The 27,144-nt window shown below is 40.2% G+C and overlaps 1 protein-coding gene and 1 long non-coding RNA gene across 8 annotated transcripts in view; one reads left to right on the plus strand and one right to left on the minus strand.

Annotated features, from left to right (window-relative positions):
• Nucleotides 1–5,432: 5,432 nt before the first annotated feature.
• The window catches only part of ppp1r9a (protein phosphatase 1, regulatory subunit 9A), a 237,037-nt gene continuing 215,325 nt past the window's right edge, over nt 5,433–27,144 (plus strand). For 3 of the 7 annotated variants that reach the window (XM_059972572.1, XM_059972573.1, XM_059972577.1), the window contains exon 1: nt 5,433–7,231. In XM_059972572.1, the coding sequence (XP_059828555.1) occupies nt 5,789–7,231 (1,443 nt within the window). In that variant the 5' untranslated portion in view covers nt 5,433–5,788. The remainder of the gene's footprint in view (nt 7,232–27,144) is intronic. The other 4 variants (XM_059972570.1, XM_059972576.1, XM_059972574.1 and 1 more) reach the window with 3 other exon arrangements.
• The window catches only part of LOC132395672 (uncharacterized), a 35,942-nt gene continuing 31,096 nt past the window's right edge, over nt 22,299–27,144 (minus strand). The window contains exon 3 of the long non-coding RNA XR_009512712.1: nt 22,299–23,280. This is a non-coding gene — a long non-coding RNA (uncharacterized LOC132395672). The remainder of the gene's footprint in view (nt 23,281–27,144) is intronic.

A 27,144-nucleotide genomic window follows, 5' to 3' on the forward strand; every position in this document is an offset into this window, starting at 1 on the left:
AATGCTGGTTTACCATACTCTTGGCTCTATACAACACAAATTTTCTTTGATTTTCTTAGTGCAAAATGCATGTAGTCTTTGGCCAAACTACCATACAACTTCTTCCCAAGGATGGCTTACATTTACAGTGCCTATAAAAAAAATTCATTCCCTCCCTCCCACCCCCACCCCCAGAACCCTTGGAAGTTTTCAAGTTTTATTGTTTTACAACATTGAATCACAGTGAATGTAATTTGGCCTTTTTTGACACTGATGGACAGAAAAAGACCCTTTCATGTCCAAGTGAAAACAGATGTCTACAAAGTGGTCTAAATTAATTACAAATATAAAACATAAAATAATTGATTGCATAAATACTCACCCCCTTTAATATGACACACCAAACCATCATTGGTGCAGCTAATTGGTTTTAGAAATCACATAATTAGTTAAAATGGAGACCATCTGTGTGCAGTCAGGGTATTTCAACTGATTCTCGTGAAAATACATCTGTGTCTGGAAGGCCCAACTGCTGGTGAGGCAGTTTCCTGACAAAAACTACATTACGAAGACAAAAGAACACTCCAAGCAAATCCACAACAAGGTTATTGAAAAGCACAAATAAGGAGATGGATACAAGAAAATTTCCAAGTCACTGAATATCCCCTGGAGTACAGTTCAATCATCAAGAAACAGAAAGAATATGGCATATCTGTAAATCTGTGTAGAGCAGGCCATCCTCAAACATTGAGTGATCGAGTAAGAAGGGGATTAGTGAGGGAGGCCACCAAAAGACCTATGACAACTCTGGGGGAGTTCCAAGCTTCAGTGGCTGAGATGGGACAGACTGCACAGACAACAGCTATTGCCTGCGTGCATCATCAGATGAAGCTTTATGGGTGTGAGGTAAAGAGAAAGCTACTTTTGTAAAACTCACATGAAATCTCAGCTTGAGTTTACCAGAAGGCATGTGAGAGATTCTGAAGTCAGCTGGAAGAAGTTTCTATGGTCTGTTGAAACCAAAATTGAGCCTTTTTTTTCATCAGACTAAATGCTATGTTTAGTGGAAGCCAAACACCGCACATCATCAAAAACACACTGTCCCTACAGTGAAACATGGCAGTGCCTGCATTGTGCTGTGGGGATGCTTCACTGGAGCAGGTCCTGGAAGGCTTGTGAAGGTAGAGAGTAAATGAATACAGCAAAATACAGGGAAATCCTGGAGGAAAATCTGATGGCGTCTGCAAGAGAACTGTGACTTAGGAGAAGGTTTGTTTTCCGGCAAGACAATGACCCCCAATCATAAAACCAAAGCTGCACAGTAAAGGCTTAAAGACAACATATTTAATGTCCTAGAGTGGCCAAGTCAGAGACCAGATGTCAGTCCAATTAATTTATGGCTGGACTTGAAGAGGACTGTTCACTCATGATCCCCATGCAATCTGACAGACCTTGAGCAGTTTTGTAAAGAAGAATGGGGGAAAATTGTAGTGTTCGGATGTGCAAAGCTGATAGAGATCTGTCCACACAGACCCAAGGTTGTAATTGCTGTCAAAGGTGCATCTACTAAATACTGACTTAAAGGTGGTGAGTAATTATGCAATCAACTATTTTGAGTTTAATAATTGTCATAAGTTTAGACCAATTTGTAAAAATTCAATTTCACTTTGACATCAAAGAGTCTTTTCTGATAAACAGTGTCAAAAAAGCCAAATTAAATCTACAGTACTGTCATTCAATGTTGTAAAACACTAAAACATGAAAACCTTCAAGCGGGGAGAATACTTTTTTTACTAGGCACTGTAATTACTTGGTTTCTTTTTGGCAGAAGCTTAATGAGAATCAAATGGACTGTCGTTGAACACTCACACCTTGGACACTATGTATTATATAACATTAGAAAGGGAAACAGAAGGAGTGGCTTGGCCCCTCATCCATGCTCCACCACTCATTGTAGTTAATCTTTTATGCTGGTACCATTTTCTTGCACCAACCTCATATCTCATAATATCTAAGAATCTACTGTTCTATGTTTTGAACATGCTCAGAAATGCCTGATTGAAAACTCATACCTGATTGAAAAAAAATACACAGCAAGAAGAAATTTCTTCACTTGTCTTGAATGGTGAAATTGTAACCTTTAGTTCTAGACATGCAAGCTACAGGAAACATTAACTTCTATTTTATCAAAGAAATCACCTTTCATTCTTCTAAATATAGGAGTGTACAGGCCCATCTTAAATTCTGCTCATCTGATAACCTTGTCATCCCAGAAATGAATCTAGAATGGAATTACTGCAACAAGGGCAGGCATATCTGCATGGTAACTTAAAGAGATTTGCACACAAGGACAACCAGTTTCCTCTGAATACCAATTAGTGGGAAAATGTTTAGGGCGGTAAATCGGATACAAATCAAGTGGGCTGCTTGTCCAGGATGCTGTTAAGCTTCCTGAGAACAGTCAAAGCTGCAATCATCCGGGCGAATGGAGGGTACTTCATCACACTCCTGGCTTGTGCTTTGTAAATAGAGGAACGCCTTGTGTTATTAGCATAAGTAGTTTCTAATCTGTATTTGTAGCCATGGCATTTTTATACATAGAGCCATGAACTCATCACCATGGAAATAGGCCCTTTAGTCTACATGAGGTTACAGAGGGCAGTGCTACACATTTTCATTGCTGTTCTTGGCTCACACTGCCTCATGGACTCTCAGATGTAGTGAGCTGATATCATTTAGCATGATTACTATGTCACAAAATACAATGGAGAATATTTTGGCATGAAGATGCACTTTATTTCTACAAGGATTGTTTAGTGTGGATGAGGTGAAGAAGATTTATCCCTTGTGTTGCAGACCAGCTATGTTCTTCAGTAGTCAGCCAGCTCAGTCTTTTCTGGTTCTACCCAGACACTTTTGGTGATGAATACTGAAGGCTCCCTGCCCGGCATACGTTTTGTTAATTTTCTCTATCCAAAGTCAAAATTTGACTTTGCCATAGACACTAGTACACATTAGCACAGGTGCAATGAAAAACATACTTGCAGCAGCATCACAGGCATATAGAATCATATTAGCAGCATTCACTGGAAAAATATAAATTATACACAATATTTCAAGAAAGAACACTATTTGAACAAAAGCATGGCAGTTAATGGAATGCTGTTACAGCACCAGCGGCCCAGGTTCAATTCCACCACTATCTGTAAGGAGTTTGAATGTTCTCTCTGTGATTGTGTGGGTTTCCTCCAGGTGCTCTGGTTTCCTCCCACCTTCCAAAGACGTACGAGTAAGTACATAAATTGGTCACATGGGTGTATTTGGGTAGTATGGGGTCGTTGGGCTGGAATGAACTGTTCCTGTGCTGTATCACTAAATAAATACAATAAAATAAAAATACAAAGTCCATTTTAGTGCAAAGTCACCAAAATGCTTCTTGCATTTGCTGTTCAACGTGAAACAGCACTGATTCATCAGTTGAGGGAAGATGATAGGAGATAATCAGGAAGTTCTTTGCCCATGCTTGAGTTAATGACATAAGGATTCAATGCTGAGGTCTCTAAAGGTTATTCTCCTCCTGCACTGGCATGCTACCATTTCTGTTAGATTTAATTACCCGGGTTGTGATGAAGCAATTGGTACATTGAGTTATATCTTGTAGACAATGAGTGCAACTTTAAGGCTGGTGTTTGACCTGTCTGTGGGGTAGCTCCCCCAATTTAAACACCAGTCCTAAATGAGGACTTTCCAAGTAAAATAAATGTATTAAAATTGTGAGATTTAAAGCCAAAAAAATTCATGGATCTGCATTCCAGAATGTGAAAGAGACAGCCATATAGATGATAAATGTATTGACTATAATTTTTCCAAATTCTACAGAGTTTGGAGCACTTCTTGCAGACTGGCACACTATTTACGGATACAGAGAGAGGGGAAACAGGGAAATACTGTACTTTTAGTCTAAGATCCATGCAAGGAAATCTTAAATGGAGATACAATGAGCAACTACAAAAGAATAATAGAATCAGACAGATTCAGGATGGGTTTATGAAATGAAAGGGTACTTCACCGGTCTATCAGATGTATTTGAGGGCATAACCTGTAGAATGGAAAAGGGGGAACAAGGGGAAGTAGTGAAGTTAAGTTTTCAGAAGGCTTTTGATAAGGTCCAATGTAGGAGCTTGATTAATACAATTTGAACACTTAGAATTGGAGGGGATAGGTTGGAATACATTGAGCATTAGTTAACAGATGAAAGGCTAAGAGTTGTAATTATCAAGAGTTTCTCAGGTTGGTAGGTTGTGGCAAGTCATTGAATTACCCAACAAACATCAGTGAGTTTGATTAGAGGACCTAGTGTCCTGTTATCAAGTCTCTTTATGATGGCAGACCTAATGTAGGATTGTGAGGACAGATGATATCCAGAGTCTTCTAGAGGATATAGCAAGTTCAGTGTAGGGATTTGAGAGTAAGTAAATTTGAGAGTATTTGAGTACAAAGTGTGTTATTGTATTTACTCTGGGATTTGGTGAGACTGCATTAGAAGTATCGAGTTGGTCTTCTTACTCAAAAACAAGGATATGCATGAGGGAGTGCTATGACTGGCTCCTGGGAGTGAGTTTCCAACAGGAGAAACTGAGTAGATATATGTGTACTTAGTAGAATTTAGAAGAATGAAAGATGATTTCATTAAACTTACAAAAAAAATCTTACAGGGCTGTGCAGGTTAGATGCCAGAGAGGGTAATGTCTCAGCCAGAGGAGTCTGGAACCAGTGGTCACACACGGTTGCTTGGATTTCCAGCATCTGCAGATTTTCTCTTGGTTGTGATTGGAACCAGGGGTCACGGTCTCAGTGTAAAGGGTGTGCCATTTAGGAGGAAAACGTTATATTACGTAGAGGGTGTTGAATTTTTGGAATTCTCGATCCTACTCCTACTCATAATTCCCAAGTTCTTTATGACATGTTCTTAAAAGTTCTTAGGGGGTGTTCATTATCAATATTAAGAAAACATAGTAATGTGTGCCACCTCGTTGTGCATGAATTGCCCGTCGCGTATTAACAGCATTGAAACAGATTTTATTGTTTTTGAAGTACAAGCGCGTCTGTGTTGTAACATTAAGGTTTCACTGTTGGCAGCTCTGGTGTGGGGGGAAAAAAGCATCATCGCAAAAATGACATTAAACATGGTGTGAACTCTCGACGTTTTGTCAGATCTGTAAAAGAAATCTGACGTTGAAAGGTCCACAGGCGGAACGAGTGATTATCATTGGAACATTTTTCAGTATTTACTGCAACGGTGATCGCAGATTACATTCGTCCCGCCGCGTACCGTGGAGTGGATGCCGGCTCGGCCCCGCACTCCTCGCCGTGCCGCCCGCCGATCGCGACCGGCGCGCGGACACGCGGTGACGTCACCGCGCGCGGTGGCCCGGGCGTTTTGTTTGAGCGGAGCGCGAGCCGCTGTCGGAGGAACGGTCGCGTCCGCGCGTGGCCGGGGACGAGCGGCGGAGCCGGTAGCGGTAGCTGGCCTCCCCCTTCCTCCCGAGCCTCGCCTCGCCTCGCCGCACTCTGCCGGCATGTTAGCGGGCAGCCGCTGCTGCGCTCTGGGTTCGGGGGCACCTGTCTCGCTGTACCCGCAGGCATTTCCTCCTGCCGGCGTGAGAGCGGCCGCCTGAGAGCCCCCCACCCCCAGCAAAAGTCCGTGCGTACATTTCGGAAGTAGCAGACGTTAGGTAGGCCCGTGGCCGGGGTTGGGGGGCAGTCGAGGGGAACTGGTTCGCCGACCACTTGCCGCTGACAACGAACCATGATGAAGACCGAAGCTTCTGCAGAGAGATCGAGCCTCCGCAGCTCCTCTCCGCACCGCAACGCTTACAGGACCGATTTCCAGGCTCTCAGAACCACCTTCAGCAAAGCTGGCAGCGGCGGAGGTCTGACCGGGGCATCGTCGGCGGCCGGGGGCGACTCCGAGGTGAAGGAGGGGTCCGAGAACCCGCCGTCGTCCCCGTCGCAACAGATGCACCAGCGGGGAAGGAAATACGGCTCCAACGTTAACCGAATCAAGAACATGCTGTTCATGCAGATGGGTATGGGTTCCGGCGAGGAGAACGCGGCTTCTGCCCGCATCAGGGGCGGCAGAGGGGCTCCCCCGTCTCCCCACCGCCGAGTTCGAGCCCGGGAGGTGGTGCAGGTTGCCCCCGGTGCTCGGGTCAAGCAGACTGCCGAAGTATGCGACCGGACGAGTCGGGTGGACTCCCGGCGAGAAGGTCCGGCAACCGGCTCCAAATTTTCCGAGACCCGTAAACTCTTCGAGCAGAGCGCCCGAGTGTCGGCGACGGCCGCCCAGCCAAGCTCGCCGAAGAGGGAGAGGAAATGTTCTCAGGACCAGAGGCTGGACGAGCAGCAAGGGGCCCAGAGCCTCCGCGGCGACAGAGGTAGCACTGATTCACAGGACAGCACCCACCCCAGCACAGAGGCTCCGTTACCTGCTGTCAGTGGCTCACTTGCTGCTCCTTCCCAGAGCACCGAACAACAAACATTGGCAGCTGGTAGGAGCCTTACGACTGGATACAATGGCGTTGTCCCAAATGCATCGTCTAAAACACTTGAACTGCAAGAGCAACAACAGGTGTCTGTCAAATCTCCTTCTGCCCAGGGCCAACACGGGATTGATTTTGCAAACCAGGATGCTACAGGTTCGCCTCGGAAAAGTGAGAAGCACGAACACATCTCGAGCCAAGTGCCACTTCCTTCCGAGGCTGTGAAATCCGCCTCTTTTAGCCAGAAGGCCACACAAGTTAAATCTGGCATGGAAAATCACGACCAACATCTAGACGGAGGATCAATCGGGGATTTCGGGAAGCACTTAAATAGTGGTGCTAGCGTGAAGCATCCCGATTCTCCTAAATGCAATGCTTTTGTAGCCGAAATATCGTCGGATGCGAGAGGTTCTACAGCAAGTGAAAATTCCTCCGAGGAGAGCACAGCTGAACCATCAACTGAGACAGGCGTCAAGAGTGATTGTTCCAGATACAAATCTATCATTCAGAGTACGCAGAATGAAGGGTGCAGTGTGGAGTCCGGAGATGACACAGGTTGGGACCAAGCTTATGAGGATTCAGAGGACCAATTGGATAGCGATGAAAATAATTATGAACCCATTTCGGAATATACAGAAGTAACAGGATTGTCAGATGAAGATAGTATACCTGCCAAAAGGAAAATTAAATTCAGCACTGATCCCATTAGAGTAAGTGAATCATTTATCCAAGCATTGTGATGGCTGAACGCGTTATAGATATTATGAAGAAAATTAAAATCTTAGTTAAGCACTTGCAAATGACGAAACTTTAGAAATAATTTGTAGAATGCCTATTATTTAACCACATCTGTGGGCGTAAGTTACATTGTTTGATTTGTGTACAGTTGCACGGAGAATTGTAAAGAAAAATAATGCCACAGTTTGGGTTGTTTTATTGAGGAATGAAATATTTTTGTATGTCTGTTTCACAAGCAAAATAAATTGTTTGCCGGTCAGTGGCTCTAGATGGAGTTTATGATGCTCAGATAGATGTTCAGATTTTTAAAGCAGATAATGGGTAAATTGCGGGATCCGAACCCGCAATCTTTTCAGAAAAATGCCAGGCCTGGATTTGATCATGATTTACTTGTTTCACAAGTAGAATAAATTTGGTTTGCAGTTTTTGTAGGATAATTCCTGAAGTCTCACTGAATAGATAACCTTTTCAAATCTACAAACCTTGCAAATCTACATGCTTGCAAGTGTTTTGTTTTAGGCACAAACTTTGAAGGACAGAGCAATGGGTCAATAATGTTGGCAATCCTTTTTTTAATACAGAGTGATAGACTGCTCAAAATAGAAGGGCAGTTAAAATGTTGACAATTCTTTTTTATGCGTATGTGGGGAGGATAAGTTACATCCTCTGCTTAAAGTGAACTGCATTGCTAAATTTCAGTGACAGTAATTTCAATGCAGTTCTATAGGCAAGAAAAACATACCTGGTTCTTCTTTTTCAACCAAGAAGGGCTGGGTAATAAGTTATTCCCATGCCACTCAGTTAGCTGCTCCCACATAAAGTTCAATTGCATATCCTGTATTACTGGTCTTCTGATGTGTGCTCTGCAGTTTCCCTCATAATAAATAAAACAACATAAAATTCCTGCTTTCCTGTTTGAGCACTTTGGTCCATTTTATCTCAAGTGCATGATGTGGCAAAGGATTTGCTACAAGCTAAACAAATAAAATGTTATTAAGAATATTAAAATAATGTGAACCCCCAATAAGCATTTGTAAATGAAATGAAAACTTCTATAGTACTGCATAGCAATGTGACCTAAAACTTGCCAAAAAGAGAATCAAGGGCATTCTAAATACACTGGTTCTTGATTATTATTAAACATTGACTGAGCTAATGGTAAACATTTAATCCTAAATAATACATGAATTAACAAATTATTAAAAATCACATTATACTGTTGTGGTTGCTGAACTTTTTTGATAAAGGTGATTAAAAGCTTGTCCATAGGGTGAAGTTTTTTTTTGTCAGGCCTTGAAATGGTGAGGTGTTCAGTTTTGGGTGATATGGATGAATGTGGCAGGACAGGAGGAAGCACAGAACATATTCAAAGCAGTGGCTACATGTAGGCTGGTAAGGAAGAGTAGGGCATACTTTGTGTACCTCTATTACATCTCCCCTCATCTTCCTATGCTAAGGGCAAAAATATTCAAACCTATTTGATCTTTCCCTATAACTCTGGTCCTCAAATCATCTCAACATCCTTGTACATTTTCCCTGTACTCTTTCAATCTTATTGCGATCTTTCTATGGGTGGTGTAGGTGACCAGAACTGCACACAATACTCCACATTTGGCCTCATCAAAATCTTGTACAACTTCAACATAACATCCCAACTCCTGTAGTCAATACTCAGATTTATGAAGGCCAATGTGTGAAAAGATTTTTTTAATAACCTTTTCTGAGATGTCACTTTAAAGGATTTATTTATCTGTATTTCCAAATTCCTCAGTTCTACTGCACGCCTCAGTGCTGTACCATTTACTGTGTAAGTCTTACCCTAGTTTGTCCTTGCAAAATGCAACACCCACACTTGCATTAAATTCCATCAGCTATTTTTTAGTCTGTTTTTCCTGCTGGTCCAGTTCCTGCTGCAAGCTTTGATAGCCTTCTTTGCTGTACACCAGGTCCTCAATCTTAAACACAAAGTACACTGCAGATGCTGTGGTCAAATCAAGACATACAAATAAGCTGGATCAACTCAGCAGGTTAGGCATCATCCATTGAAATGAGCAGTCAACGTTTCAGTCCGAGACCCTTCGTCGGGACTGAAGAAGGAGGGGGCAGGGGCCCTATAAGTAAGGTGGGGGGAGGGTGGAAGGTGCCAGGTGAAAAATCAATCAGAGGAAAGATCAAGGGATGGGGGAGGAAAACAGGGAAGGGGATAGGCCGCAGAGGGATGAAGAAGGAATGAAAGGGGAAAGCACTATGGGTAGTAGAAGAAGGTAGAATCATGAGAGAGGTGATAGGTAGCTAGAAGAGGAGACAGAGTGAAAGTGGGATAGGGGAAGGGAGAGGGAGGGAATTACCGGAAGTTGGAGAATTTGATGTTCATACCAAGGGGCTGGAGGCTACCCAGACTTATATGAGGTAACACCTCCTCATTTACCACCATTCAGGGCCCTAAACAGTCCTTCCAGGTGAGGCAACACTTCACTTGTGAGTCTTGGGGTAAACTATTGCATCCGGTGCTCCCAGTGCGACCTCCTTTACATCAGTGAGACCCGACGCAGACTGGGGGACCGCTTCGTCGAGCACCTCTGCTCCGTTTTGCCACAACAGACAGGATCTCCCGGTTGCCGCCCACTTCAACTCTGCTTCACATTCCCATTCAGATATGTCCATACATGTCCACTGCCATGATGAGGCCAAACTCGGGTTGGAGGAGCAACACCTCATATACTGTTTGGGTAGCCTCCAGCCCCTTGGTATGAACATCGAATTCTCCAACTTCTGGTAATTCCTTCCCTTTCCCTTCCACCATCCCACTTTCACTGCCTCCTCTTTTAGCTGCCTATCACCTTGCTCATGATTCTACCACCTTCTACTACCCATTGTGCTTTCCCCTTTATTCCTTTTTCACCTCTCCAGCCTATCCCCTCCCCCACCCCTTGATCTTTCCTCTGATTGGTTTTTCACCTGGCACCTTCCACCCTCCCCCCACCTTTATAGGGCCCCTGCCCCCTCCTCCTTCAGTCCTGACGAAGGGTCTCAGCCCAAAACGTTGATTGCTCATTTCAATGGATGCTGCCCGACCTGCTGAGTTAATCCAGCTTGTTTGTAGGTCCTTAATCTTGGTGTCATCTCCAAGTTTGCTGATCCGGTTTACTTGATTTACTTGAAATTTGCTTCAAGATAGCAAGTACCTTCTGTTCTGTAATCTGGATATGGTTTACTGCTGTTTTGCCCTAGTTCTAAAGATGATGTGTCTATCTCCCCAGTAAATACAAGTGAAAAAAAAATTCCACTTCAGATCTCCCCACCTCTTGGCGCCATGCATAAATGATAATGCTGATCTTCAAGTGGATCAATTTTGTTCTTTGCTATCCTTTTGCAGTTAATAGATTAATAGAAGCTCTTGGGATTCTCCTTCGCTTTGTCTGCCAGAGCAACCACGTGCATTCTTTTCAGCCCTCCTGATTTCCCTCTTAAGTGATCTCTTGCATTTCTTATACTCCTCAGCACCTCAATTCTTCATTGCTGCCTATACCCATTATCACCTCCTTTTTCTTCTTAACCAGGGCCTCAATAGTTCCTTGAAAGCCAAGGTTCCCTAAATCTGTTAGCATTTTATTCTAACAGGAAAGACAAACTCTTCATTCAATATTTCACTTTTGAAGGCCTCCCACTTACCAAGCATCTCTTTGCCAGAAAGCAACCAATCCCAGTCCACGCCTGCAGATCCTTTGGAGTGTAGAAGGTTGAGGGGAGACTTGATAGAGGTATTTGAAATTATGAGAGGGATGGATAGAGATGATGTGGATAGACTTTTTCCATTGAGAGTAGGGGATATTCACAAGAAGATGTGAGTTGAGAGCTAGGGGGCAAAAGTTTAGGGGTAACAGGAGGGGGAACTTCTTTATTCAGAGAGTGGTAAGCTGTGTGGAATGAGCTTCCAGTAGAAGTGGTAGAGTCAGGTTCGATATTGTCATTTAAAGTAAAATTGGAAAGGTATATGGACAGGAAAGGAATGGAGGGTTATGGACTGAGTGCAGGTCAGTGGGACTAGGTGAGAGTAAACTTTTGGCACGGACTAGATGATGGCCTGTTTCTGTTCTGTAATAGTTGTATGGTTATATGTAATCAAAATTGGTCTTTCTCCAACTTAGTATCTCAGCCTGAGGACCAGTTACTTGGATGCCCAGTTATTTGGAGTCCTTATGCAAGTCAAGTATAAATGATGGATAACACCTATTTTTAAGTACAACAGTTTAAGGTTTTGCTCTGCAGTAGATGATGACTTTTCACAACACCATTATATTTCATTGAACATGACATTTGGAGAACAATTAAGCAGTAAAGTATGTACTGGAAAGGGCTGCTCGGGTTGCATTGAGAGTTGTTGATGAAGCTGTTATTGTTTAACTGAAGGGTATAAACATACCCACAGCTTTCTTGACACAAAATAATTAGTGGATTAGTTCTTGTACAGTGAAATAAAATAATAGATATTCAGAGGGTATGAGAAACTTGGCTTCTTTGTGCATGTTAGATTTGGGATTACTATTGTGATTCATATAATGATCATGACACAGTTTCTTCATTCTCGAAATCAGTGTGGGGATCTTCTGTGAATAGTCTCCAATTGCATATATCCCTCAAGCAGAAAGCCCAAAACTACTTGAAACACTCCAGGAAAACAACTGTCTGTAGACAACCCTACATCTGTACAACATCTCTTTTGCAGTGAAGGTCAGCAACAAATTTGTCTTTCTTGTCATTTGATATCTCCTCTTACCAGCTTTGCTTACTCTGCAGTTTTCCTATCCTTTCTACCAAAGGTAACCTCAACATTTCCCTCTATACTACATTGATCATATTTTTCCCCAGTCACTTCCAGTACATTATATTGTCCTTACAATTTGCTTTCTCACCTTTCATTGCTTGGTCTGAAAATGTGGCTCTAATATACATTGTCCCACTGCCTGAGTTAATAGTTGAAGCACTGGCATTGTTTACTATGTTAGCTCAACTTTCTGTAAGTTTTCTGTGCTTGTGTATTTAATACCAAAACCTGAGGTGGCAGGGCAATAGTTCTAATTGGATGAGTAAAAAGCTGGGTACAATGCATAAATTTGTTTTGGAAGAAGATGTTGATTTTAAAAATGAGAATTTATTTTCACTGTTATTGTTACTTGTTATTATAAATTCCAAATTTTTATACCTTTTTGTGGAATAAAGGGGAAGAATAGAATGAGATTATGCATGGTGCTTGATAGAGCAAATGGGTAGCATATTTGTTTAAAATATAATTCTTAGCAGGTTCCATGAAAGCATTTTCCCTGAAAATCTGTTTTGCATGACCTGTTCAGCAAGAGTTACATTAGCACACTAATTTTCAACTGGCTCTATTCAAAGAAATGATTAAAATATGTTACACATCTTCATGTCATAATTGAAAGTTTCAGAATGCTTGAGCTGCACAGGAACTTTTGGAGTTGTACAGCACTTCTTACTGATAAGTGCCAGGTCCTTGTAAGCGGAACAAGTGCTACACCTGCCTGTACACTTCTTCCCTCACCACCATTCAGGGCCCCAGACAGTCCTTCCAGATGAGACGAATTTTCACCTGTGAGTCGGCTGGTGTGATATACAGTCGGCCTTTCTTATCCACAAATTCAACCAACAGCGAATCACGAAAACCTGGAAGTTCTCTTTCAGCACTTCTTGTTCAAGCATGTACAGACTTTTTTCTTGTCATTATTCCGTAAACAATGCAGTAAAACTATTTTACATAACATTTACATTGTATTAAATATTCCAAGTAATCTAGAGATGATTTAAAGTACACGGGAGGATGTGCGTGGGTTATTGTGGATCGGGATTGAAAAAAAATAGGAAGTTCTGTTACTAAGTAAGTCGAAACAGGTACATCCGGTATTATTTAGCGTCAGTTAGTCAAGCGTTTGCATTTGTATATAGTATATATTTTACCTTCCTATGCATATAAAACACTTAAGAATGTATGTTTCAGCGCCGGGCTCAGGAAGTTCCCGAGTTCAATCTAATGACAGATCATTATGGAGTGCGCTCTCCACCGTGCCGGGTTGATGTGGAGGATAAAAGCCCAAAACCCAATGATTAAACCACTGCGTTGCTTAGTAATAATTGTAGCTTTCATCGGGGCGCAGCCTTTCTCACTTTATCCTTTAAAATTATTCCGACCATTGACCGACGTAGCCTAACCCTTTTCCAATGACCGATGGCGTTTCACCTCTTTCTGATCACTTTATTATTTAAACTTTATTTTCAGTCGTTATCGTGATGATTTTCATGAACAGAAACACTGCGGATTCAGATCTCTGCTGCTGGGTCCTAATGTCCACTGCACTGAGACAGGTTAAATAAGGTCTTGGGTTCCATTGGGTCCTAAGGTCCACCGTATTGATACAGGTTGAATAAGGGACTTGAGCATCTGCGAATTTTGGTATCCGCTGGGGTCCCGGAACCAATCTCTTGCAGATAAGGAGGGCCAACTGTACTGCATCTGGTGCTTATATATTGGTAAGACCCGACGCAGACTGGGAGACCGTTTCACTGAATACCTACGCTCTGTCCGCCAGAGAAAGCAGGATCTCCTAGTGGCCACATATTTTAATTCCACGTCCCATTCCCATTCTGATATGTCTGTCCATGACCACCTCTACTGTCAAGATGAAGCCACACTCAGATTGGAGGAACAACACCTTATATTCCGTCTGGGTATCCTACAACCTGATGGCATGAACATTGATTTCTCTAACTTCCATTAATGCCCCCCCTCCCCTTCTTATCCCATCCCTTATTTATTTATCCCCCCCTTTTTTCTCCTCTTTTCTCTCTCTGCCCCTCTTACAATCACTCCTTGCCTGCTCTCCATCTCCCTCTGGTGCTCCCCTCCCACTTTCTTTCTCCCTAGGCCTCCTGTCCTATGTCCTGTCCAGCTGTGTATCCCTTTTGCGAATCAACTTTCAAGCTGTTGGCTTCATCCCTCCTCCTCCTGTCTTCTCGGATCTCCTGCTCCCCCTCCCACTTTCAAATCTGTTAGTATCTTTTCTTTCAGTTAGTCCTGACGAAGGGTCTCGGCCTGAAATGTTGACTGCGCTTCTTCCTATAGATGCTGCCTGGCCTACTACGTTCCACCAGCATTTTGTGTGTGTTGCTTGGGAGTATTGTGAGCAATTTTGGGCCCCTTATCTTAGAAAAGATATGCTAGCTTTGGAGCGAGTCCAGTGGAGGTTCATGAAAATTATCACAGGAATCAAAGTGTTGATGTGAGCATTTGGTGGCTCTGGGCCTGTACTTGCTGGACGTTAGTAGAATGAGGGGGGATCTTATTGAAACCTAATGAATATTGAAAGATCTGGATTGAGTGGATGTGGAGAGGATGTTACCTATCATGGGGAAGTCTAGGACAGAGGATACAGCCTCAGAACAGAGGGACTTCCATTTAGAGGGAGGGCGGTGAATCTGTTTTTTTTTGCCACAGACAGCTGTGGCGGTAGTCATTCAGTATATTTAAAGTGGAGGATTCTTGATTAATCAGAGGTCATAGCTTATGGATAGAAGCAGGAAAATGGGGTTGAGAGGGATAATAAATCAGCCATGATGGGATGGCAGAGTGGACTCTGTGGGTTGACTGGCTTAAATCTGTTCCTTGGTCTTATGTGGCCTGAAAGTGAAAAGGGGTGGGTGCCATTTCTGGGTTAATCTTGATATACTGTTTCTCTCATTGCCATTATTGCATTATTACTATTTCCAAGGTCTGGTGAAAATATGTTCTAGGCAGCAGGTATAATGTCTCTTCTGATTCATAGAAATAGGGTTGTTGCGATAAATGGGTCCTGTATTTAAGCTAGTATTCCTCTGGTTGCTTTCAGTAGCTTAATAAGGATCAGCAGGCACTCTTAAGCTAATGTGTTTTTTTTAAACAGTAGATGTACATTGATCTATTGACCATATTTGATTTGTGATTTCAAACAATGGAAGGTTTTAATTTCAGTGGTACTGGTTATGGATTTTTGCAGCTGGTAGACTAGTAATATTACATGTGTTAAATGTGAAAATGGAAATTTAGTTTGGACAAAAAGTTCACTAAAATGTTTCGCATTTACCAGTTCAGAAATATCTTGGTTCAGCTTTTCATTTGAAAGGTGACATCTCAGTGATATTTTGGTTTGTCACTGAATTATATGCTCATGTCCTGAATCTGTAATCTTTTGGTTTGAAGGTATTTAAAATAGTTTGAGGAAGATTTTATGGAAAAAAAAATATCATTCCTTCCTCAGTGCAGAATTATCCTCATACTTTTGCAAATTTCCAAAGGGCAAGCTCATTCTGAGATGTGGGAAGAGCTCTCATGGAATACAAGAATTATGTAAATGATGATGTGACTATTTTAAACATCTTGATATTGTGATGAATTGGACTTTGTTATAAAGACTAAATCTATTAACAGTAGGAAGAGAATTTTTACGATTTGGTGATGAATTTTATGTTACTGGTAGTTTTCACTTTTATCTGAATGTTTATGATCACTTTAAAATAAGCTGCTTCACTATGATACACCATTTAAAAATCAGCATTGGGTTTAAAAGTACATACGTGACTTAACAACCTCCAGCAAATTTCTATACTGAATTTAATCTAATTAGAAATGGATGCCATAAAAGGAGGCATTCTAGCTAATCATGTCTTTGCTAACCATTTTGTCCATCTACATTAATCACATTTATCCATGTTAGGACCTCTATCATTTTATGCCTTGCCTACTTAAGTGTCTGTTTTGTAATTGTGTCTGATTGCTCCTTCACTTATTGCAGTGTATTCCAGATGTCAACCACTTAAAAAATAATACCCCTCATCCCCTTTAAAACTCCGTTCCCCCATATTAAACCTCTGGCCTCATGATTTTGATACCCCTCTTGTTGCAAAAAGAATTTGACTATTTACTCGGCATTTGCCTCTCAAACTTGTATTACTTCTACCAGGTCATGTATTATCCTACCTGACTCCAGGGAAAACAAGAACAAACTATTGAGTTTGTTTCCATAATGTAAGTATTCCAATTCAGACAGCATACTGATGATTTTTTTATACTCCTTCCAACTCATTCACTTTTTTCTTGTGGTGTGGCAATCAGAAATGCACTCAATATTCTAAGTAGGGCCTAATTAGTCTCGCAGTGAGCTATGTTTCTGAAGAAGCATCTTTGTTGGTTGTGGATAATCAGCCCTATCGGATATAGATCTGTAATTAAGCGTAAGACCCATATTGGTACAGATTGAAATGTTTAATTTGAAAATCCAATATTATGTAGCAACTTTTAAGATGGTTTCTGGATACCCTATGGTGTTTTACATGCTCTGAAGTGTAGTCACTCTCCATTGTGCTATTCTGAGTTGATCTTGAGCCTACAACCTTTTTACTTGGAAACAACAATAGGAGCACCTGAACTTCAGTTACCAATGTACTCCATCTGCTGGAGAGGCAAAACTGTAATGTAGCTTTTGTCATTTGAAGTATATTTGAATAATTTCATTCTTCATTGGCAACAATTAGAATCCGCATAAAATATCCAAAAGTTTAATAGTTTCCCTTGAACTACCTGGGTGAAAGGTTTTGACAAAACAAGGTATAGTATTACTAATTTGAAGAAATGCTACTTGCAGTTCAAATGTTTGATTCCTACAGTAATGTTAATGTTTACTTTATTAACAGTGCTTGATTTTCTAATCAGATATTGCTTATTAACTAGCTTTCTAGAAATTGCTGCCTATCACAAAGTTGATTAGTTTATTTTTGTTATTATGGTCCTTATTAAGAACTCGGGGTATACCATGTTCTGAGAATTTACCTGGATATAGGAATTATGTAAACAAATACAAATTTTGTTTATTCATGAATAGTTTTTTAAAGAGGCTAATCAATTGAACTTGTTAGGAGTTAAAATGATAGATTACTATTTTCTATTGTGTTCTTTCCTCCTCTTGCTTTACCTCAACACAAGAAGGAAAGCTATACTAGAATAGTCAATATTGTGTATGTAACAAAAGCATGGTTGGAGTTTGCAGCTGCTGTGGAGGCTGAGGAAAGATGGAGTTGTTAGAAGTAATGGGTGTGGAAATAGGCTTGGTGATGGCACAGCTGAGGTCCTAAATACAGCTTGTGGTCATTACTGACATCAATCTTGGGAATACTCTGGCTCAGTATCAGAGGGCTGTAAGAATAAGGAATAAAGCTGGTGACTATTGATTGGAGTTTGTAATATCCACAGCTTGCTTTGAGATTCACAATATTAAGTTGGAGCAGATTTTCTATAATGTTGAACAATCCATCTGATATTTTAGGGAAAGTAGAGAGTTCAATAAAATTGGCTGTAATGTAGAGCAGCATTATGATTATGCTTGTGCAAATTAATGTTCCTAGGGGGTTAGAATGAGATGAGAAGTGAACTAAGACTAGATCCTTCAGGATATCAAAATTGTGTATTAAGTGAAGGGAAACAATTACCACCAATTTTCTGTAAGTATTGGATGTCATTTATATTGTAGATTTCTTAGGAATTGTGCTTGCAATTTTAACATTATGTTTTACATGAAAAGTTTAATTCAAATTTGCTGTCATAATACAAATTTACATTTTTTAATCCTATTTATCCTAGATAACTATGCTGTGGAACACATATTGTACCACAGAAAGAACCTTTAGATTATTGGGTTTCTTACTCCATTGTGTAGCCTCCTGAGGTTTAATTGTTTGAGAACTGTCCTCTGTTTCTGTGCTGTTTGTATTGGCTCAGTATTCTCCATAAATTGTTTTGGTGAGGAAGGAGGAGTTCAAATATACAAATCGGTAAAAAGGCCTAATTGGACCATTCTAGCACTTACCAATCTTTGTTAGCAATTGATTTTAATTTTGTTTTTGATAAATACAGTTTTCTCCATCCTGGGAAGTGGTGAGGATAGAAGGCATGGTATGAAATACAGGGCTATAGAGAGAAGGCAGAGACATAGAAATACCTGGATTGCTTTTGAATGGAACTGGCATGGATGATGGGGAAAATAGCCTCTTTACATTGCTGCAAACTTGATTTTCTCAACATTGCCTGTTTTACTTTTAGGCTTTTTGACCCTTCAATACAGGCTTTCCTCCATTCTACAGTTAGCTAAAGCCTGCTGGCAGCAAACTGTCTGCAAATTCTGCTGACAAATGTGGCAAGTTTGGACTTAAGGACTTGGAGTAGGGGTAAGCCACCTTACCCTTTGAACCTGCTTTAATATCTGTCAAGATCATGACTGAAAATGGATCAGCTGTTGTTACTTTGCTCACAGGAGCTGCCCAAATCCAAATAGTGGGGTTAATTGACATATTCCAATATGGGCAGGACAGAATGTGCTCTGTTCAAGATACAGCTGAATAAAGCTTGAGAAGTCCCCATTTGGGCAAATTTGCTGAGGATTTTTGAAGGACACATGATTTAATGAGAGATAATATGAAAGTTTGTTCACTTTAAAAATCAGTGTTTTGTAGGAAATGATTCGACAATTCTAGTGAATGCAAATCAGTAGTTAATTTTCAGTGAGATTAATGTGTACATAGATTAATTCACTGCAGTCATGATAGTTTTTCATGTATGGTCTGAACATGTAAGAAGTTTGAATATTCCATCACCTGAAATAAATTTAAGCGGTATTTTTAAAAATTGACATTAATAGATTGTTGTTATCAAAATATAATTTATGGAGTGAAATAGCGATAATTATTTGGAAAGGTTATAACATCTAGGTTGTTTCCAGAGATAATTCTAGGATATAGAAGCAAAACTCATGCAGCATTTCTCACCATGTAGGCCTTGATGTAAAGAAGAGGTGCAACAAAATCATAAATGATTTACTATTCCATTTTGGGCAACACACAACTAGATTTTTGAACAACTGTTGTTGGGCTCAATTCTTCAAATCAAAATCTTGCAAGTTATAGAAACATAGAAAACCTACAGCACAATACAGGCCCTTCAACCCACAAAGTTGTGCTGAACACGTCACTACCTTAGAAATTACTAGACTTACCTATAGCCCTCTATAACATTTTTAAAGTTCCCTTGGCTGATAAAGAGCTACAAAGAAGAAAGGAAAAAGCTGCATTTTTTTAAAAGTTAAATGACATGGCCATTTTTATGAATACAACATGTCCTAAGCTCTTGAGCTCGGTCTACCAGCTCAGAAATTTTTTAGGCTGACACTTGGAGCACAAGGAATTGAGAGGAAGAGGTTGACTCAAGGAGATAGTTTGCAAAGATGGAGGAGTTAATTCTTTTAGATGGTGGTGCCACTTGTTAGTCGATAGAGCAGAATGGAGTTAACATTTACAGCCTAGTCTGCTTGGCAAGCAAAGGATATTGCAAGTTCTTAATTGAGAGAGCTAGGTTGGAGTGATGGAGCCTCTGAATAAGAAAGACAGATCGACCTTGTGGTGAGCATGAAATGGAAGATGTGGTATGTTGACAGTAGGAGAGAGAGATGCAGTATTCTCAGGAGACCTGTTGAAGGGTTTTGGCCTGAAATGTCGACTGTTTACTCTTTTTCCATAGATGCTGCCTGGCTTGCTGAGTTCCTTAAACAGTGTGTGTTGCTTGCGCTTCCAGCATCTGCAGATTCTCTCTTGTTTAAAATACAATACTCTTGGCTATAAGAATACGTTGCTTGCTTTGTTAATGGACATTAAAAGGCAGGAGAGCAAGATTTAACAAGATTATCTTTCATCTCTTGGTTGCGAAATAGACTGTAACTTTGGCCAAACATGCAAAGTCTGTTGGCACTATATACTACTGCACCGAGTGTTAATAACTAATGTGAATTAAATTTAAATTGGGATCCTTGGATTTAAATGGTTAAGTTACTGGACCTAGTATTCCTGATGTGTGTACAATAATTTAATATGGATTTCAAGTTGCACCACAGTGACTGAGAAGTTTCAGTTAGTAAAATAATTACAAATAATATAAACACTAATGACCATGAAACCATGTCATCATTAAAAACTCATCTGATTTGAAGTCCATCAGGGAAGATAATCATTCTTACCCAATGGAGCCCATATATAATAGTGGGTCACCGTTAACTACTTTGAGAAGTAACTTACCAAGAAAATCAATTGTGAAGTTCTTCAGCCTGTAAATGTTTATACCTAGTAAATGAAGGGAATGAGCAGAAGAAAGAAAAACTACCATTTCTCTAACAAACTTTTAATTTTTGAGTGCTCATTTACATTGGTTGAGCACTGAGCGAGTGGATAATTTTCTCGGCAACAAGTTGTCTATTTTTGCCCATGTGTATCTTATACAAACTTTCCTTACTCATAAGCAGTGATAATATTAATTAAAATATAATGCATGCTTTCCTGTTACTATTTTTATTTGGGGGCAATAATAAAAAGGAGTTCTGCACAAAATTTAAAACACTGCATTCTCTACAAATCACAGATGCATATAATTACTGCCAGTATTTTGCTTGGGGAGAATTTAGTGGTCAGGTGAAAGAGAAAATGTTGAAGGGAAATAAGTTATGGAATGGGAATGATGTGATGCTCAGCGTTGCTGAAAATCTGAGACAAATAGAAAATGCTAGAATCAGATCAAAGATCTAAAATGTTACCCTTTTTCACAGGTGCTTGCCTGACCTGTTGGCCACTTCCAAGATTTTGACATTTTGGTTTTATTGTTCGAGTTTAAACTTGCCTCAGCCAATTTTGATTGTTACCCTGTTTTTTTTTAATCACCCTGATTTGTCCTCATTTGTTTCTCCTCCAGACAGATCAGTTATGATTAACAAACTTTCATCAATCTTTCATACGTCACTGTTTTTATGTGCATTATTCAGTCTGTTGGTTGGCATGATTGCCAATCAGTTGGTGTAATTTTTTTATAGTGCCAGTGATCATTGATCAGGGTTTGATTTCCACCATTATCTGTACATTCTTCCCATGACTGCCACAGACATACAGATAAGGTTAGTAAATTGTGGGCATGTTGTATTAGTACCATAAGTGCAGCAGTATTTGCGTTTTGTCTCAGCACATACTCGCTGATTTGATTTGGTACAAAAATGATGCATTTTACTGTATGCTTTGACGTTTCAACACATGATAAATAAAGCTGACCATTCTTTAACTTAGCACTGAAACTGTTGATTTCACTCTTTCCACTTAACATTTGATTTCAGACTTGCTAGTTCTGATAAGTCATTGATCTAAAATAGCCCACTGATGGTGTAATGGAATCTCTGCTGGACTTTGAGGTGAATGGGCCTGGGTTGGAATCCAGCTGGCTCCTTGCACTTTCCTTTTGTGCTGGGTTGAGCATCGAGCTCACAACTCAGTCTCATGGAGGTAGAAAAAGACAAATGCTAATGCTGCACCACAAGATTCTTTCTGGCATGCAACATATATCCATGAGAGCACTTTGCCTTGCAGTTTTGATAGGGTTGGGTGATAGAAATAGGATAAGATTGATATGTTTGACGAGATTAGTTTTTGCAATTTGTACTTTAAGTAGAACAGAGGAAGAAAATGGCAAGGGTATAAATTGACCAGTTTTGGGCAAAGAAAAAGGAAGCCTAAATATAACAAGGAAGTCATGGGGTCGTATGCAAATATATTAAGGATAGCTTCTGCTAAGTCTCGTTTTGAGGCAGTTGATATAGGAAGCACATTAGAAGTAAATCTGGGCCTGTCAAGTACATGTCTTCAGCAAAAATAAAGCTATTCAAAAATAAAGCCATTTTGCCTGTGGAATTATGCTGGCTTCTAGTGCAGCAATCATATCTGCTCCATTCCTTGTTCTTTCTCCCTTGCCTGTGAATTATTCTCTCTCAGCTGCTTATCCAGTTCTCTTTTGAAGGCTATGATTCCATTCCTAACACTTTGCAGGTAATAAATTCTGGGTCCTGTTACGTATCCCGTAACTGGATAACTCACCAGCAAAGATAGAGAGGTCCGTTGGAGTCTGATGGCACTATTTTCGAACGGTTTTATTCATAAAGGGGGCACAAAAGTAAGGTTAATACAAACATTCAGAACATATACATTGGCAAAACTCAATCTAAAGCACGGGTATAGCAATAATCATCATTAAGAAATAATCTCGACTGTTGTCTAGGGGATAATATATTGTCCGTTGGAAATATAAAAGTCACTCAGAAGTCTGCAGGCTTCAGTCTTTTTGGGGAATCGCAGGGTTTCACGTGTTTCAGAGAGAGTGAGGAGAAACGACAAAACTTGCCCGGGTCTTTGACGAAGCAACTCCGTTGAATCAGGGGAGCATTGTTTCCCTGTTATTAGTTCGAAGTCCTTCTCGGCATTATCAGCCACCTGCTCCCCAGGCAGAGAAGTTACGGAGCGCACGTGGCTTTTGACTGGCTTCCAGCTATCACGGGAGCGTTGAGCGATCGAGTCCTTCTGGTGCGTCTCTCTGGGGTACCGCCTTCTGCAGTCCCCTTTTATCTTGACTTGCAGAGTTGTAGATGTCCATCAAAGTAGGGTGATGCAATCCCCACCCCCACATTGCCCGAGGGTGTCCATATCCGTGGTAGCTGTCACGTAGCAGGGTCATGCCCTTAGCACAGGTGTCTCTAAGAGCCCTGGCCAAAACCATTACATTGTCTCTCATTTTCCTGGGTCCGAGACCCGAATTAATAGTGCTCTTGCGATTCTCCGGAAGGAGGGGGCTGCTCCCGCCCCTTCGGCCCCTCAGAGCTGTGGTACATTCATAACAGTCCGAACTGGTGAGTAAGATATTCCTTGAATCTCCTATGTTTTATTTGTGTCCCCAGGTTCCTGACTTTAAGCTGATCCAATAATGTTTTTATAACTCCTGTAACGTTCTCGTTCGGGTGTAACCGATAACGCCGAATTAAACGCCGAGATAAACCACAGTCAATGAAAACCAGGTCGCAGTAAGATTAACCATTTACTGTTCACTCTTTACATTAACATATGGTGAAAACTGTTGATAAAACAATACAAGATTGATACAGTATTTGTTCTTTTCTTAATATCACATTCCCATTGTAAATACTTGTAAAAGTGACTATAACTACATTATATTAAGGTGCAGTATACAGGCAGAGTTTACCTACGCCATTGACTACTTTAAATACACTTCAATACAAACTATCCGCAACTCTTTAACTAACAAAAACATAAACATTATCGACCGTCGTTACTTTTAACAGGATCGGCGTTAACATCTTAGTTCAATATTATCTATTAACTTACAGCGTTGCTCTCACTGTGATTTCTAATGCTTGCAAAACAACTTCTGCTCAGGTCTGCCTCGTGGTGAGCCCCCACCCTCGTGTTGATCTCAAACCGGTATTTTCCCACGAGACGCGGCGAAACCGGATGTGACGTCATCGCATGCCGATATATTTTACAGGCAATGAATATACTTTAAACACTTCTAATTCTAACTAGAAAATGCTAACAAATGAATTACTAAGTGAAAATATTATAAACTAAATAACTGTCATAAAGACAACACAACTCCTTTATCAAATCTCTGTGCCACCTTTGCTGCAAAGGGACCAGCCTCTGCTTCTCCAGTAAAACTTTACAACAGTCCTTAAAATCATTTTAGTAAATCTTTATTTCACTGTCTTGAAGCTTGTTTCTTTTTGTTAAGTGTGTCAATAAGAATTGGAGCCAGTATTTAGTTCCAGCCTAACCAGTCTTTTGGATTGGCTCTCCTCAAATTCCTTGGCTTTCACACTCTCCCTCTGCATAAATCTCTTTTCTTGAACCACCATTTCAACATAGTCATATATTTGGTAAAAAAAATCTCTTTAAAGATAACCCATTGTTTTTTTTCATTGTTTAGTCTGTAATTTAAATGAAGTTATTGTTGCGTTTATGGTTCAAATATGTACATTGTTTGAACATCAGCATAGTGTTGAATCTACCAGTGCTATATTCCACCAGTCTAAGCACAAGTTAGGTCCTTGGGAAAGGAAATGTATTCAAAAACTCGGGTGCTGTTTTTGTTTATGTAACACAAGATTTGTGTTAGGCTAGAAGAGGTTTGTCAGCTTTGACCTCTTTTTGAGGCTGACAAAACTAGACCAGTAGGGATGTTGTCATCGTCTGATCTGACCTGCACAGTGAAAGCATTTCTGTGGCATACCAAGTACAATAAACTTTATCCTAGCAGAGAAGAATCGAAGGTTTATCCACACTCTGAACAGAGATTGTAAACGTGAGGTCTTCAAAAAGAGCAGAATGCAAGCTAATGGAGGAACTCAGCAGATCAAACAACATCTGTAGAGGCAATGCAATAGTTGATGTTTCCGCTCAAGACCTTGCATTAAGAATTACAATTTGTATTGCATCGAGATTAAATTGCAATTTTTTAAAAAAAGGTAGACTGTACACTAATACTAGATTCTCCAAGAGGAAACTTCTCTACTTTTGCCCTGTCAAGATCCTTCTGCAACTAATAGGAAAAGATTTAAAATATTTTAGAAAAAAGTGGAATGATAAAGTTGAGGAAGAATGTAAAATATTTAATAAATATTGATGAGAGGAAGTATTAGGAGATTTGTCATCTTTGAAAATGAGTATCTCAGATTGTGTTCTGGATTATTGAACAAAGGGTGGATTAAAGGCTTTTCCCATACTTTAATCCACTCTGGCAAAAAGTATTGAAGTGTGCTTGAGGACTACTAATGTTAATGTTGGAATCAGCTGTTCAGAAAAACATGAAAGTCATAAACCTAATAATTAAGGCTAGTTGGTTTAATCTTAGTGGTGGGAAAATTTTTGGAACCAGTCTTGAACAGTATAAAACGATGTTAAATCAGCATGACATGGATTTGTCAAGAATCAAATCAATTAAATTGAGGTAGAGGTCAAAAAGGGAAATGAATTTGATGTAAACCACATGGATTTTTGGCAAGATTTTTTGGTATGTTCAGTGTAAAAATGATGGGCTGAAGGGCCTATTGTGTGGTAGTGTTCAATGGCCCCAAAAATCTGTAGGATTCAAACCATAGTGACAAATAGGATAATTAGCAGGAAGTAGAGTGTAATGATAGACATTTTATAACCAGCTTCAGATATGTTTTTTTTTCCATTATTTGCAAGTACTTCATAAATTGGCAATTTTGAACATTTTACAATGCTATTTCTGTGTGAGCAGGATGCATGGGAGTTGGCATCTGCATGCAAATCTGACAGCAATGCAAAAAAAACCATTACGGTTTAAACTGCTTTCACTTCACTTATTTGCACTGTTAATTGAAGGGACTCAATAATACATTTGGACGTTTGACAGAGCTGGACACTCCATGCAAGATGTTTCTTTAGTGCCTTGCAGGATCATACCTGACGTGGAACATTCCATTCTCTCTACAGTCATGCCTCTCTATATGTAAAGAGCCATACTTTCTCTTGTGTTTCAATTATCACTCATTCCAGTAATGGTCCCTATGTTATGTATGAAAGCATAGCTAATCAGAGCAAGAACAGCTGTACCCTCTGGCTATAATAAGCATAAAATACTAAAAGCATTCAAGAGGTCAGATACCATCTGAAAAGAGAAAATATTTCAGGGCAAAGGCCCTTATTCAAAATTAGGAAAGGATCTTAAGTTACAAAGAAGTAGTAGAAGGAGGAATAGTTCCATTTATCCTCCCATCGTTCTCTGGAAATTTAGACTAGTTTTTTCCATTCCAATTCTGACAAAGGGGACATTTCCTTTTTTTGTAGATATTGTTTGACCTGGAGTTTTTGCAGCATTATGTTTTCATTTTAGATTTCTCGCCTTATTTTTAATTCTCCCCAACTTACTGATTTATCCTTCTATGTTTAATTTGCTCTCATACACTCTTAAACCCCTCAATTCCTCCAGACCTGCCTTACTGTTGCCTTGTTGAATGTTCCCATATGAATTAGCCCAATTTTTGTATCAGCTTCATTTTAACATTTTTCCTATCTAACCAGATCAATATAGTCATACAGTATAAGTTTTTTTTCCTGTCATGCATCAAATAAATAAATAACTAGAGGATACAGCAAGTGTTCATATTACTCCAACTCTAAACATGAGCTTGGATCAACACCTATGTAACCATATAACAATTACAGCACCGAAACAGGCCATCTCAGCCCTTCTAGTCTGTGCCGAACGCTTACTCTCACCTAGTCCCACTGACACGCACTCAGCCCATAACCCTCCGTTCCTTTCCTGGCCATATACCTATCCAATTTTGCTTTAAGTGACAATACCGAATCTGCCTCTACCACTTCTACTGGAAGCTCATTCCACACAGTTACCACTCTCTGAGTAAAGAAATTCCCCCTCATGTTACCCTTAAACTTTTGCCCCCTAAGCCTCATGTCCTCTTGTTTGAATCTCCCCTACTCTCAATGGAAAAAACCTATCCACATCAACTCTATCTATCCCCCTCATAAATTTAAATACTTCTATCAAGTCCCCCCTCAACCTTCTACGCTCCAAAGAATAAAGACCTAACTTGTTCAATCTTTCCAAGTAACTTAGATGCTGAAACCCAGGTAACATTTTACTAAATCTTCTTTGTACTCTCTCTATTTTGTTGCCATCTTTCCTATAATTCGGTGACCAGAACTGGACTCCAAATTCGGCCTTAAGCCTTAAATTCTTTCGACCTGCTAAAATGTGTTCTCCTAAAGCTTTGGGCTTTGTTAACCGGCATTCAAACTTAGCTTGAGTAATTTTATTTTTTCATTCGTTGGGCATTTTCATTACTGCTTTTCTCTGGAACTCCAAAAGGAAATTGTAAGCCTTAGAAATGGTTCAGAATTTAATGCTAATTGAACAATTACAGATTGA

Source organism: Hypanus sabinus, chromosome 6, assembly GCF_030144855.1.
Source record: "Hypanus sabinus isolate sHypSab1 chromosome 6, sHypSab1.hap1, whole genome shotgun sequence".
Classification (NCBI taxonomy): domain Eukaryota; kingdom Metazoa; phylum Chordata; class Chondrichthyes; order Myliobatiformes; family Dasyatidae; genus Hypanus; species Hypanus sabinus.